At 48.0% G+C, this 15,458-nt stretch overlaps 1 protein-coding gene across 1 annotated transcript; it reads left to right on the forward strand.

Annotated features, from left to right (window-relative positions):
* The first annotated feature begins 14,284 nt into the window (after positions 1 to 14,284).
* On the forward strand, positions 14,285 to 15,175 carry LOC139028727 (uncharacterized). The gene has a single exon (XM_070446790.1). The coding sequence runs from the start codon at positions 14,285 to 14,287 to the stop codon at positions 15,173 to 15,175; it is 891 nt and encodes a 296-aa protein (XP_070302891.1).
* The last annotated feature ends 283 nt before the right edge of the window (positions 15,176 to 15,458 follow it).

Consider the following 15,458-nt stretch of genomic DNA (forward strand, 5'->3'; position numbering starts at 1 on the left):
GGGTGCCAGCGTGATGGAGTAGGGGATGCAGTGTGAGGATGGGGGTGCCAGCGTGATGGAGTAGCGGATGCCAGACTAATAGTGATTGTGATGGAGTCGGGGTGCCAGTTGTGTATGAAGTAGCGGATGCCAGTGTGATGAAGTAGGGAGTGCCAGTGTGATGAATAGGGAGTGGCCAGCTTGATGGTAGGGAATTGCCAGTGTGATGGAGGGATGCCAGTGGATGAAAGTTAGATGGAGTGCCAGACATAGTATATATACGCTCAGAACGTGATGGAGTAGGGGATGCCATGTGATGGAGTGGCGGTGCCAATGTGATGAAGTAGCCGGTGCCAGTGTGATGGAGTAGGGGATGCCAGTGTTGATGGAGTGGGGGTGCCAGTGTGATGGAGTGAGGGTGCCACGTGTGAATGGAGTGGGGATGCCAGTGTGATGGAGTGGGGTGCCAGTGTGATGGAAGTGGGGTGGCCAGTGTGATGGAGTAGGGGGTGCCAGCGTGATGGAGTAGGGGATGCCAGTGTGATGGAGTGGGTTGCCAGTGTGATGAGTGGGGGGGTTGCAGTGGGATGAAGTGCGTGCCAGTGTGAGTATAGGGGTGCCAGTTGATGGAGTAGGGGTGCCAGTGTGATGGAGTACGGGATGCCAGCATGCATGAAGTAAGGGATGCCAATGTGCATGGGGGGAGTGCCAGCGTGATGGATGGGGGTGCCAGCAGAGTGTGGAGTAGGATGCCAGTGTTTGATGGGAAGTGGGGGAGTGGCCAGTGTGATTGGGAGTGGCGGTTGGGCCAGCGTGATTGGAGTAGGGGATGCCAGTGCTGATGGGTGGGGTGCCAGCGTTGATGGGTAGCGGATGCCCAGTGTGATGGACGTGGGGTTGCCCCCAACAAAGTTTGTATGATGAACAGTAGCGGATGCCAGTGTGATGGAAGTAGGGAAGTGCCAGTGTGATGAAGTAGGGGGAGTGCCAGCGGTGATGGGAAGGTAGGGGATGCCAGCTGTGAATGGGCTAAGATGCCAGTTGATGAAGTAGGAGTTGCCAGCGTGATGGGTAGGGGATGCCATGTACTGGCAGTGGGGGTGCCAGTGTGATGAGTACGGCTGCCAGTGTGATGGAGTAGGGATGCCAGTCGTGATGGAACGTGGGGTGCCGTGTGATGGAGTAGTAGCGGTGCAGCTGTGATGGAGGGGCGCATGCCAGTGTGATGAGTGGGGGCTGCCAGGTGTGATGGAGTAGGAGGGTGCCTCAAGCGGTGTGGAATGGAATGGGGATGCCAGTGTAGAGGGGTTGGAGGTAGTGCAGTGGGGATTGGAGTGGGAAGTGCATGTGATGGAGTGGGTGCCAGTGTGGATGGCAGTAGAGGTGCCAGATGTGATGGAGTCGGGATGCCAGTGTGATTGGGGGGGGTGCCAGTGTGATGGAGTGGGCGGTTCCAGTTGAGTGGAGTAGGGTAGGTTCAATGGGTGCCAGTGTGATTGGAGTGGAAAGTGCCAGTGTGATGGAGTAGGGGTGCCAGACACGGTGCCCAGTGTGATGGAGTAGGGGGTGCCAGTAGGATGGAGCTGCGGGGATGTTAAGTTTGTTGTCGATGTTCCCAATAACACGATGACTATACATTCACACGACGACTGAAAGTATAACACTGGAATTATTGAGAAATATCAATAAACTCCACCCATGAGGCCAACGAGGGTTCATTGGCTGAGGAAAGGGGCATACAAACCCTATCCTTTTCCTGTCCGTCCTCTCAGGGCTTAGTTGTTGTATTTTGTTTGGTGTAGTTGTTTGCTAAATTCTCCCTCCTGATAGGATTCACTGGTCATCATGTGTTATGCTCAACAAAAGTAAGGTGCCAGTGGTGTGGCAGCTGCAGGGCTCTCTGAATGACCTCAAGGTGAAAGGCAGAGAAAGCCCAACTGTCACGGGAAAGCCAACTATGTGCCACTCCACCGACAGGCAAACAGCATTCTGAGCACTGTTTCTCAGAGGATTCTAGCGACAACACACAACAGTTACGCAAGGAATCAATAGCACTTAGAGTAATCTTTCATGCCCGATTCAACTCATGCACGCGACGACAGGAAACCAAAACAGCAGCACGAATACGAGCAGACGACCAGAACACAGGAGCAAGGCGGTAGAACTAGACCGTGAAGCGAAAACTGAAACGACTGACACAGTCATCCATATAGACGGATCCAGTGACGATTGTACTCGTTGGCAGACAGGAAACAACCACCAAGACCGCACGACCATGAACCAGCATCCCAGGCTCACTAGATGCCCCCGCTGATCTGTGATGATGCGGAAAAAATAAACAATGTGGACGTAATACAGTGATGTAGTTGTTGAATGGCGTGTGGAACACAGAGAGAATTGAAAACGAGAATCCAGTGTAGCTGACGATCACTCACCGGATATCTGTAGCACATCCATGAAAAATGTTCAATCCTCCCATGTGAATTGCGCAAAAAAATAAGTACCAAAATGAGAACGCCGGTAAGAACCAAAATAAATAAGGCGGGCCTGGGAACACATTTTTCAGCTGTGCACCACCTGCCACGGAATCATAGTCTGGAGGTAAGATCTGCCTGTCGGTCATACCTGTGCTAAACTGCTTTCACCCTGCGGAGAGGGGTAAATCATGAAGCAGGCGAACAGATCACTTAAGTCCAAACGGGCAACGCAAGGAATCTCCCACCCACCAGAGCAATGAACATGCACGGCTACATGAAATATGTTCTCTCTCTCTCTCTCTCTTCTCTTCTCTCTCGCTCTCTCGTCTCTCTCTCTCTCTTTCTCTCTCTCCTCTCCTCTCTCTCCTTCTCTCTCTCTCTCTCTCTCTTTCTCTCTCTCTCTCTCTCTCTCTCTCTCTTCTTCTCGTCTTCTCTCCTCTCTTCTGACTACTTCACACACTCCGCGACATCCCCCCGCCCCCCATCTCTCCCTCCCACACAATTACCACATTTACATTAACAAAATTTAAGTCATGTAGCCAGACGCTCAATTATGTTCCAGAGCGACTTAAAATTTGGTGGCATTCACCTTATGACATCCAGGTGTAACGGGCCACTTTACAATAGTGCATTTTACAATCTTTGATACAAGTGGGGGGGGGAGGTTAGAAGGATTACTTTATCCTATCCTAGGTATTCCTTAAGGTGGGGTTTGTCAGGTGTCTCCGTGTCAACGTGTCTCCACCACACAGCCCTCCTCGACTCTCCCCCCCTTCTGTCTCTGCCGCACACACCTGGTGTCAGCGATATAAGAGAATGGTAGAGCTCCGCGGATTGTGTTAGAAGTCGCTTTTGGTCATACTGGCTATAGACTTCATCAGACAGACAGTATTCATATACCTAAAGACTGTCATTACCCCCTACCTCTATTACTAGGCCTATTGTACTCTTAGTCCTGTCTGAAAGGGCACCCTACTATATTAGTGCCCTAAAGGTAGGCCCTAAAGTAGTTGCACTAAGGTAGTGCCCTAAAGGTAGTGCCCTAAAGGTAGTGCCCTAAAGGTGGTATGTCCCTAAAGTAGTGCCCAAAGGTAGTGCCCTAAAGGGTATGCACTAAAGGTAGTGGCCCTAAAGGTCAGTGCCTAACGGTAATGCCCTAAAGTAGTGCCCTAAAGGTAGTGCCCTAAAGGTAGTGCCTACAAGGTAGTAGCCCCCTAAAACGGTAGTGCCCTAAGGTAGTGCACTAAAAGGTTAGTGGCCCTTAAAGGTAGTGCCTAAAGTAGTGCCCTAAAGGTAGTGCCCTAAAGTAGTGCACTAAAAGTAGTGCCCTAAAGGTAGTTGCACTAAAGGTAAGTGCACCTAAAGGTAGTGCCCTAGAAGGTAGTGCCCTAAAGGTAGTGCCTAAAGGTAGTGCCCTAAAGCTAGTGCACTAAAGCGTTAGTGGCCACTAAAGGTAGTGCCCTACAAGGCTAGTGCACTAAAGGTAGTGCACAAAGGTAGTGACTAAAGGTATTGCCCTAAAGTAGCTGGCAATAAAGGTAGTGCACTAAAGGTAGTGCCCTAAAGTAGTGCACTAAAGGTAGTGCCCTAAAGCGTAGTGGCCCTAAAAGGTAGTAGTAAAAAAAAAAGTGATTTTAACCACGTAGTTGAATAGCAGATTAATCCTTTAGACTTCTTCAAGTGTAGCTGTACATTCAACTTAAATAAGCAACAGTAGCATTTAAAAAGCTCAATGTTCCAAAGTAATCAAATCCATCACGCTAGTCCCTAAATCTGTCAAGGCAATGCAATTGTTATAATATGTTATTGAAACTTGGGCAAGATATATTTAATCAGGACTTGCACTAACTGTGGTGGGAGATGAGAAAAATACAGTCTTTTCATCATTGGAAATCCAATTTGGCCCTTGTTCTCTGCGGCTCTCTGTGTAGGTTACACGGTGTAGCGTTACACGTGTAGGTGGTTACATGTGAGTGGTAGATGGGGTGGGTGGAGATAAACCTGTTACTGTAGGTTTGTTTAGTGTGAACTTCTGACTGTGTGTGTCATAACTTTTTGAATGTGAGCGATCTTTGCAAGTGAATGTTACATCTACTGTGTGCTGCAGCATACATGCGTTGTGTAAGAAATAGTGTGCGTGTTTGTAAATGTGTGTGTGTGTGTGTGTGGTGTGTGTGTGGTGTGTGTGTGTTGTGTTGTGTGGGTGTGGGATGTGTTGTGTGTGTGTGTGTGTTGGTGATGGGTGTGTGTGTGTGTGTGTGCGTGTGTGTGTGTTGTGTGTGTGTGTGTGTGTGTGTGGTGTTTAGGTCACTATTGAAATCAAAGTTTACTGGTAGCATACACCGATTAGCAGATGTTAAAGTGGGTGCCAGGTGAGAAGCTTGTATTATCTAGCTCCAACAGTGCGCCAATAATACCTAGTAATACAAAACATACAAATTATAAATACATTTCACAATTAATATACAGGTATGCCCACAATTAGAAAGGCTATGTTTATATTAGTGAGTAACACTATGGGAACACTATCTACATGGCAACTATGTGTGTCGGCCCCTGGCCTGGCCGCTCTTATTTATTGGTGTGGAGTCGCTGACAGCTAGCACGTCTGGAAGGCTGTGTGATGATTGAACAACGGTCATGAGGGCCGTGCTCTTACCACGTCGCTCGTCAGACTTTTTTGGGGTGCTGAGTGTTTTGCGTGTGGTTAATGGAGAAGCAGAGCAAATAAACACAGTGACGCGGGGAACCAACGCTGGGCACTCCCGCTGTGTGCGGGAGCTACTGCTACTTATGAGAGTGTGTGTGTGTGTGTGTGTGTGAGGGTGGGTGTGGGGGGGGGGGGGGGGGGTCGTTTGAGGGGTGTGTGTGGGGTTGTGGGCAGTGTTAAGTGTTACTGGTAAATCAGTTGGTGGGGTTGGGGGGAGGGGTCGGTGGAGGGGGTGTGTGTGTCTAAATGTATTTTGTGTGTGTGAGGAGAGAGCAGAAAGAGGGAGAGATTGCATTAAATGTCTTGTCACAGTGCCAGTGGGGTGCACACCCAAAGGTTCATAATGTAAATCAAAGGGCACATGAAACTACAGTGACAGACTTCTTGGCCTTGACAGCTTTGGTGCTCAGGTGTCATTATTTAGTAGCCACCACCACACCCAAGCTTTGGCGAGAAACGCTATATGTTGTGTAGCTCCATGAGTGATCTATGTAAAAAGACAATGTGGCAGGCATCAAGTGTGTGAGAGGCGCAAAACATGTCCTGCTGCAGATAATCTCTATATAAATATGACTCAAACAATAAGAACGACCACCGAAACTCACCTCTCTATCACATAACTCAACACATACCTCCTAATTATCAGATTTCGCAAAATCCATTTTTGAATTTCCAACTGTGTGGTCATCCAGTTCAAGCCTATCCTGATTCTCTTGTGCTATGTATTCTCAAATTCTCTCAATCTCTCGCACAACAATAAACAAATGCCCAATCACATCCCCATAGACAATCATTGTGAATTTTGCTCTGATGGCAATCATCCATAACAGGTAGCCTTATGACCAAGCAACAATAAATAATAACATGTGTTATGATGATACTACAAACTCATTCATTTTCCTAAACAATTTGACATCGCATGATGCCGCAGCCACCACATAAAAACGCTGCAAAAAACCACTTGCCGAATGGGACAATCCGCCAGCCATCGCGGGCATGATGATTCGTGTTGTGCTGAGTATCGATCAGGTGGACCAGTATGAACTCCACCCCCACGAACAACAACGGAGGTACCACCAAACATCCACGACACGGAGAAGCAGAGAAAGAAAGAGAGCAAGAAGCATACAAAACAAAAGAAATGATGTTAGGTAGAGAACTAGGTGGAGACAGTGTCTGATAGTGTGTGAGTGTGTGTGTGGGATGTGTGTGTTAGTTGTGTGTGCCTGTGTGAGATGGCAGTGTGTGTGTGTGTGTGTGTGTGTGTTTGTGTGTGTGTGCGAAAAAAAAGCAAAAGAAAACACATCGCTTAGAATACGCGGATGACTCGGGCCAGTTGGGTCATGATGTGTACCTGGTATTGCTCACAAGAGCAAGGCCTCATGGCTGGCTTGAAACTTCAGAACTGCTTACACTGGAGCACAACATCTCATCTGGACTTCAATCGTAGTAAACAGAGATGGACCATTCATGTTTTGAAATTAAGCCAAGTGTGCAGAGAATGTGGTTGAGCAGTGGATACTGTGAAACACATCTGTACAAACTCTAAGACAAGCACTAGGTAACCATGAAAGTTACTGAGGTATAACCAGATAGTTGCGAGATTGGCAACCTGCACCTAAACCTCGAATGGTAAAAGGGCCCAACACATTGACGGTAATTCTGTTATTTTACTGGCTTAATGTGTACCTTCATTTTACATTAATTGGGGCCTGATAGTTCCATTCACGTTCCCGCATAACACGTTTATATTGACAGTCTCCATGTTATTTACATCCATAGGATGGCCTCAAGAACCGACCACATGTAAATTAGACTAGCGGTTACAATACCCTTCCTTTTTTTGTCTTCCAGACAGGATATACGCTTCGTTTGAGGACTATTTGGGAGACATAATCTAAATCGACCATAATTGGAAGTAGTCTTATGGATCAGGGCATATGAAAACAAACGACAGTAAAAGAAGATAGTAGTCCAGAAAGTAAGGCAAAGTCAGGAAAGAGTCAGTGAACACTACACGACAAGAACGGCTCCACGAACAGTAGAATAAACCGAGAATAGCAACAAGACAGAAACAATGAAAGAAAACAAGAAATAAGCAGAAGAAGAGGAGAGTCGGATGTTCGAAGTTGGACCGTGTCTCTACAATTCTTTATTCATCCAAAAGGGAGTAGGCAAATACGTTTATAGTCGAAGATTGACGGCATACAACAAATCCAAAAAGGGCTAAAACCAAGGAACTCCCAAGATCCAATAATACGAGTGAAACCGAAGAAGGGAGGTAGGCAAAATCAAATAATCAGGTCAGGAAGCAGGGCAGAGATGATCAGTAATCAGGCAGCAGGGATAGTAAGTACACAAAGTAAGGGCAAGGTCGAGTATCAGAACCGGACTAGGGACAAACTAGAAACAAGAGACATTAATAGAAAAATGAGGTTACATAAGGGAAAAAACTCACGCTGGTTGACTTTGACTAACAAGACAGACAGAACAAGATAAAGAAACTAAGTAACTTCTAAGAGTAATGGAAACGGACCAAATAAAAGAAGAGCGAAGACAGCCTAAAATTTAACACACGAAAAGGGAATCATCTTAACTCGTGTCCGTCCAATCACTAAACACGAATGTATGTAAGCATTGAGAGAGATCCCTTCGAGGAAGTAAAACTGTCTCCTCGCAGAATATATGTGGATACACTTTCTCACACTCTCAAGATAGTACACTTAGTCCGACTGTGCCTGTCTGATCTGTTAGTCTGAAGTCAACCCAGCGTAGGTTTTTTCCCGGTAAGCAACATTGTTTCGTAGTCTTTTTCTACGTCCCTACCCGGGTGTCTGAACAAATCCTGCCTTACCTGTCTGGACGCTACATACTGCATGCCTGATCTCCTGGCCTGCCGTGCCGTTGATTCTGCCTAACCCTTCCGGCACCTATTGCTGTCTGATACTGGTTTTGACCTGTTTGCCTGATCACGACTACTATTTAAGCCTACTCCTTTTGGATGAATAAAGATTTAAAGACTCCAACCATCTGCATCTGGATCTCTCTCCATGAAGTTCTGACCCCGCCTTACTTCTAGACTACTAATCCTCCTGCCCTGATACCCAAAGACTACACTACCCAAATGTCGATTATGGATATTTCCCAAGAAAGTCTACGAAGCGTACGTATCCCATTCGAGAAGACAAAAAAGGAAGCGGTATTGTTAACCCATAAGTCTATATTTATGGGTCGGTTCCTGAGCATCTATGATTGTAAAAACGATGAGCAGCGGTGTCAAAAATATACACAGGATTATGCGGATCAAACTGAATGCAACGCATCAGACCCAAATTACCAATGATAAAATGGAGAACACAATAACCAACCGTATCAAAACAAAAATGACTAAAGCAAATAGTAGTTTGGGCCTATTAACATTGAGTAATATAGGGCGGTTTCCAACTGCAAAGACTAGTTGGTAACTCAAGTACTTTCATGGTTACCTAGGCTTTTAAGTTAAGTAGGTTTCATAGCTCCACTGCTACCACACTTAGCAAACATGGCTAATTCAAAAAGAGTTATGGTCATTTTTACTAAAGATTTAAGTCCAGAATCGAGATTTGTTGCTCGGTTAGCAGTTGAAGTCAAGAGCATTAGAGGACCTGCCTACATACCTACACAGCACAACAGGCAGAGCACAACACACCACACACACAACACACACGCGGGCCAGCACACATCACACACATCACACACACACAACACACACACCAACCCAGCAACACACACACACACGTACACCACCACACACAGCAACAAACACACACGACACACACACACACACCAACACACACTACACGGGCGCCACAACACCACAACACACACGACCACACACACACACCACACATAGACACCAACCACACCGACCACCACAGCACCTACAGCAGCACAGCAAATAGTCGCCAAAAGCAACTTGGGTGTACCGGTCGGTGAGCTGAGCTGGGAATATAGACTTGATCAACTTCTGAAAGAGGCAGGACACAACGCTGCCAAGCCAATGAATGGTCTGTCACTGTTCAAGTTTCTGTGCCCTTGATTTAAATGATGAACCTTTTGGCTGCTGCACCCACTGCACTGTGTGATATCAAGGGACAAATTTAAAATGCAAACATCTCTCCCGTCTTATCTCTCTCTCTACACACACACAAAATCACCATTTTAGACACACATCCGACCCCCCTCCACCGACCCCCTCCCCCCAACCACCCCACACACACAGTATACACTTAACACTCCCACACCACCACACACACCCCTCAAACGGACCCCCCCCCCCCCCCCCACACACCCACCCTCACACCACCACACACACACAAACACTCTCACGAAGTAGCAAGTAAGCTCCCGCAGCACAAGCGGAGTGGGCCCCAGCTGGGCTTCCCCCGTCAACTGATGTTTAAATTGCTCTGCTTAACTCCATTAACGCAACACTGCAAACACTACAAGAACCCCAAAAGAGTATCTGACCGAGCGACGTGGATAAAGAGACACGCCCATGACCGTGATTCATCAGTCTGCACACGCCTTCCAGACTGCTAGCTAGTGCGCGACCAACAACACCAATAAATTAAGACGGCGCCAGGCACAGTGGGACCGACACACATAGTTCCGATGTACAGAGTCTGTTCACATAGTCGTAGTACTCACAACATATAAACATAAGACCTTCTAATTGTGGGCATAGACCTGTACTATTAATGTGAAAATGTAATTTATTATTTGTATCTGTTTTTGTAGATTACATAGGTAATAATACACACTGTCGTGCGTAGAGCTAGAAAATTACAAGCTTCTCCACTGCACCCCACTTCGTTTGCAACTATACCTCGTGGTATGTAAATGGCCTAGCCAGCACCATATCGTTACACATTTTCCCATGATGACCTAAACACCATCCACACCCCCGTTACTAGCAAACACGTACACCAACTCGACAAGTCAGGAAATCCCTCACCACACACTTGAGGTCGGTGGACCCAATTTCTAGCCATAACAACACCCCACAATAGGCGGAACAACAAACACAACCCGACACATCCTCTAGACGAGCACACACACACGAAGCACACTACACAAAACACAACACACCACCCACACAAGCAAGGCCAGACGTCACACACCAACAACATCTCACATTCGAACGCACCTCACAAAACTCTCTAGTCATCCCTGTGCTACCAAAACCAACATAACCTGTCGGACAAAGACCAAATTATATTGTGCTTACCCATCACGCCCCCATAGTCCATCCGCTGCTGACACAGAATAGATAGAACTCAACTTTGCAATTAAAGATCGCTCCACATTGGCAAAAAAGTGACGTATGAACACACACACGTCAGAAAGTTCCACTAAAAACTACAGTAACAGGTTATCTCTCAACCCACCGACCATCTACCCCAACCCCATTGTACACCTATACACGTGTAACCTACACGGTAACCTACACAGAGACCGCAGAGACAAGGACGGGCCAAGTTAGCGATTTCCAATGAATGTAAAAGACTGGTATTTTTCTCATCTTCGCCCACACAGTTAGTGCAAGTCTGAATTAAATATATCCTTGCCCAAGTTTCAATAAACATATTATACAGATTGGCATTCCTTGACAAAGATTTAGGGACTAGCGTGATGGGATTGATTACTTTTGGAACATGAGCTTTTTAAATGCTACTGTTGTTATTTAAGTGTTGAATGTCAGCTACACTTGAGAAGTCTAAGGATTAATCTGCTATTCAACACGTGGTTAAAATCATTTTTTTTTACTACTACCTTTAGGGCTACCTTAGGCCCTACCTTTAGTGCAACGTATTCCGTTTGAGGGCACTACACGTTTAGTGCAGCTACCTTTAGTGCACTACCTTTTCAGGCACTACCCTTAGTGCACTCACCTTAGTGTTACGTACCTTTAAGTGGCACTACCTTTTAGGGCACTTACCTTTAGTGCAACTACCTTTAGTGCACTTAACCTTTAGGGCACTACTTTTAGGGCACTACCTTTAGGCTACTACCTTTAGGGCTACTACCTTTAGGCAAGCACCTTTAGGTGCACGTACCTGGACCTTAGTGCACTAGCCTTTAGGTTGCACTACCTTTAAGGGCACTACCTTTAGGGCTCACTTTAGCACTACTTTTTCCATTGCGCACTAGCCTTTAGAGGCACTACCTTTAAGTCGCACTACCTTATATAGGGCACTACAGAACTACCTTTAGGCACTACCTTTAGGCACTACCTTTAGGGCATCACCTTTAGGGCACTAACCTTTGAGGCACATTACCTTTAGTGGCACCTAACCTTAGTAGGGCACACACCTTTGGGCACATCCTTTAGGGCAACTACCTTTAGGGGACCTACCATTAGTGCAGTCCACTTTAGGCGCACCTGGACTGACCTTAGCCGACTCTTTAACTGCGGGCAACCTACACGTTAGTATAGTAGGGTGCCCTTCAGAACAGACTAAGAGTACAATAGGCTAGTAAATCATGAGGTAGGGGGTAATGACGTCTTTAGGTATTGACATAGCTGTCTGTCTTGATGAGATCTAGCAGTATGACCAACTACACGATTACTTACACGTAACCGAGTCACCATCCTCTATAATCGGCTGACACAACAGGTGTGGGGAGAGACAGAAGGGGGGGAGAGTCGAGGAGTGCTGGTGTAGTGTGGAGACACCTGAAACGGAGACACCTGAAAAACCCACCTCATTGACAGAAGTACCGTTGAGAGATATGGAAACGTAACTTCTAACCCCCCCCCACACTTAAAACCGACTAATTAAAGTGCCACCTAATTGGAATATGTGGCCGTTCACTGGATGTCATAAGCTGTGGAATCGCACCAATGCTTGTAGCGCTCTGACGATAGAGAGCCTGTAACAGACTTCAACCATTGCTATAATATGCTAAAAATGTACAATGAAATTTGTGGTGCCGATGTGGGGGAGAGAGATGGGGGCGGGGAGTCGAGGAGTGTCTGAGTGTAGGGCAAAAAGAGAGAGAGACGAGAGAGAGAGAGAGAAGAAGATAGTAGAGGAGAGAGAGAAGAGGATGCGAGAGAGAGTCTAGAGGAGAAGAGAGAGCAGAGCTCAAAAGAGAACGGATGGGAGAGATGAGGACTTCAGGCGTGCAGAATGATACGTTGATGAGGGGAAATCTCTGATGGATGGAGCACGGTTTGATTAAGTGACTGACGCTGTCAAGAGTTTAGCGTCCCAGAGAGTGGAGCAGAGAATGGTATGAAGAGCCTTCTCAGATGTTAGAGAGAGAGAGCGATATTGGCATGCGCTGACAGTATGTTCTTGGTTGCGTGTGGGTAAGATTCACAATTGGTAGTTGCCCGGAGTAATTGATTAAGTGGATCTGTCGAGCTCTGACTACGATTGATTACCTCTCCAGGGTGAGAAGCAAGAGACAGGTATGAGGCAGACTTACCTCCACGATTGTACGTGCGCAGGTGTGACAAGCTGAAAAATGTTTCCACGCCTATTTGTTTTTCTGTACCGGTACATTCCCTTTGCGTCAACACATACGATTTGAACATCGCGGTTGGGGAGCAACAGATATCCTGAGCTGATCGTCACTACACTAGGATCTCGTTTTCAACTCTCTGTGTTCACACGCACTCAACTCACACTGTAATACGCCACATCGCATCATCACAGAGAGCAGGATCGGATCCTGCTGACGGTGTCGTCTGTGGTCTGTCTGCCTAGTACATGCATACTCTATATGAACTGTGCTCAGTACATCACTCTGTCCAGCTGTCTGCCTGTGTGCGTCTGATGTGTGTCTGTCTGCTGAGTTGATCTGTATGAGTACTTAAGTGTACTGTACGTGTCAGTGCTAGATGCCCCTGAGTGGAAACAGGCCTGAATGTGTTTCCTGTCTGGAGGCACATATTTTCTGACAGTGGCTTCTCCCTCACCTTGAGTCATTCAGCAGCACTGCAGCTGCCACACCACTGGCACCACTTCTTGTTGAGCATAAACACATGCTGACCAGGTAACCACGGAGAGGAGATAGCAAACAACTCACCAACAAACAAACAACAACTAAGCCCTGAGAGGACGACAGGAAAAGGATAGGGTTGTAGCCCTTTCTGCAGCCAATGACCCTCGTTGGCCTCATGGGTGGAATGTTATTGATATTTCTCATAATTTCCAGTGTTATATTTCAGTCGTCTGTGATGATAATATCGTGTAATATTGGGATGCAAACTTAACAGTCCCCCACTCCATCCTAACTGCACCCCCTACTCCATCACACTGGCACCCCCACTCCATCACACTGGCACCCCCCACTCCATACACTGGCACCCCCACTCCATCACCTGGCACCCCCACTCCATCACACTGGCACCCCCACTCCATCACACTGGCATCCCCACTCCATCACACTGGCACCCTCACTCCATCACACTGGCACCCCCACTCCATCACACTGCACCCCCACTCCGATCCCACTGCACCCCCACTCCATCACACTGGCATCTCCCATTCCATCACACTGGCACCCCTCACTTCCATCACCATCTGGCACCCCCACTCCATCACACACTGGCATCCCCACTCCATCACACTGGCACCCTCACTCCATCACACTGGCCACCCCACTCCAATCACACTGGCATCCCCTACTCCATCACACTGCACCCGCTACTTCATCACACTGGCACCCCCACTCCATTCACACTGCATACCTCCTACTCCATCACGCTGGGCATCCCTACTTCATCACACTGGCATCCCCTACTCCATCACACTGGCATCCCCTACTCCATCACGCTGGCACTCCCTACTTCATCACACTGGCACTCCCTATTCATCACACTGGCATCCGCTACTTCATCACACTGGCACACCCCACTCCATCACACTGGCATCCGCTACTCCATCACGCTGGCACCCCCACTCCATCACACTGGCATCCCCTACTCCATCACGCTGGCACCCCCACTCCATCACACTGGCACTCCCCACTCCATCACACTGGCATCCCCTACTCCAATCACGCTGCACCCCCACTCCATCACGCTGGCACTCCCCACTCCATCACATGCATCCCCTACGTCATCATGCTGGCATCCGGCTACTCCATCACACTGGCACCCCCTACTCCATCACACTGGCACCCCCTACTCGCATCCCACACTGGGACCCCCCTTCATCACACTGGCACCCCCACTCCATCACACTGGCCCCCCACTCCATCACCACTGGCATCCCTACTCCATCACGCTGGCACCCCCTACTCCATCACACTGGCACCCCCACTCCATCACACTGGCACCCCACTCCATCACACTGGCATCCCACTCCATCACACTGGCACCCTCACTCCATCACACTGGCACCCACTCCATCACACTGGATCCCCTACTCCATCCACACTGGCACCCGCTACTTCATCACACTGGCACCCCCACTCCATCACACTGGCATCCCCTACTCCATCACGCTGGCACTCCCTACTTCATCACACTGGCATCCCCTACTCCATCACACTGGCATTCCTACTCCATCACGCTGGCACTCCCTACTTCATTCACACTGGCACTCCCTACTTCATCACCACTGGCATCCGCTACTTCATCACACTGGCACCCCCACTTCCATCCACTGGCATCCGCTACTCCATCCGCTGGCACCCCCACTCCATCACCACTGCATCCCTACTCCATCACGCTGGCACCCCCACTCCATCACACTGGCACTCCCCACTCCATCAGCACTGGCAATCCCCTACTCCATCACGCTGGCACCCCCACTCCATCACGCTGGCCACTCCCCACTCCATCACCTGGCATCCCTACTTCATCATGCTGGCATCCGCTACTCCATCACGCTGCACCCCCACTCCATCACGCTGGCACCCCCTACTTCATCATGCTGGTACCCCCAATCCATCACGCTGGAACCCCCTACTCCATCACGCCGCGCTGATCAAACCTCCTTCACATCTTTAAACATTCAATCACTGTCTTTAGCCTGACCACAGACATACAGATAGACAGACAGGTAGAGCCCTCATCTAGAAATGCAGGTTCTACTTCTTCCAATCACTAACCGACATTACCCCTACAGTTGAAGTCGGAAGTTTACATACACCTAAGCCAAATACATTGAAACTCAGTTTTTCACAATTCCTGACATTTAGTCCTGGTAAAAATTCCCTGTCTTAAGTCAGTTAGGATCACCGCTTTATTTTAAGAATGTGAAATGTCTGAATAATATTAGAGAGAATTATTT

This window comes from Salvelinus sp. IW2-2015, linkage group LG14, assembly GCF_002910315.2.
Source record: "Salvelinus sp. IW2-2015 linkage group LG14, ASM291031v2, whole genome shotgun sequence".
In the NCBI taxonomy this organism is placed as follows: domain Eukaryota; kingdom Metazoa; phylum Chordata; class Actinopteri; order Salmoniformes; family Salmonidae; genus Salvelinus; species Salvelinus sp. IW2-2015.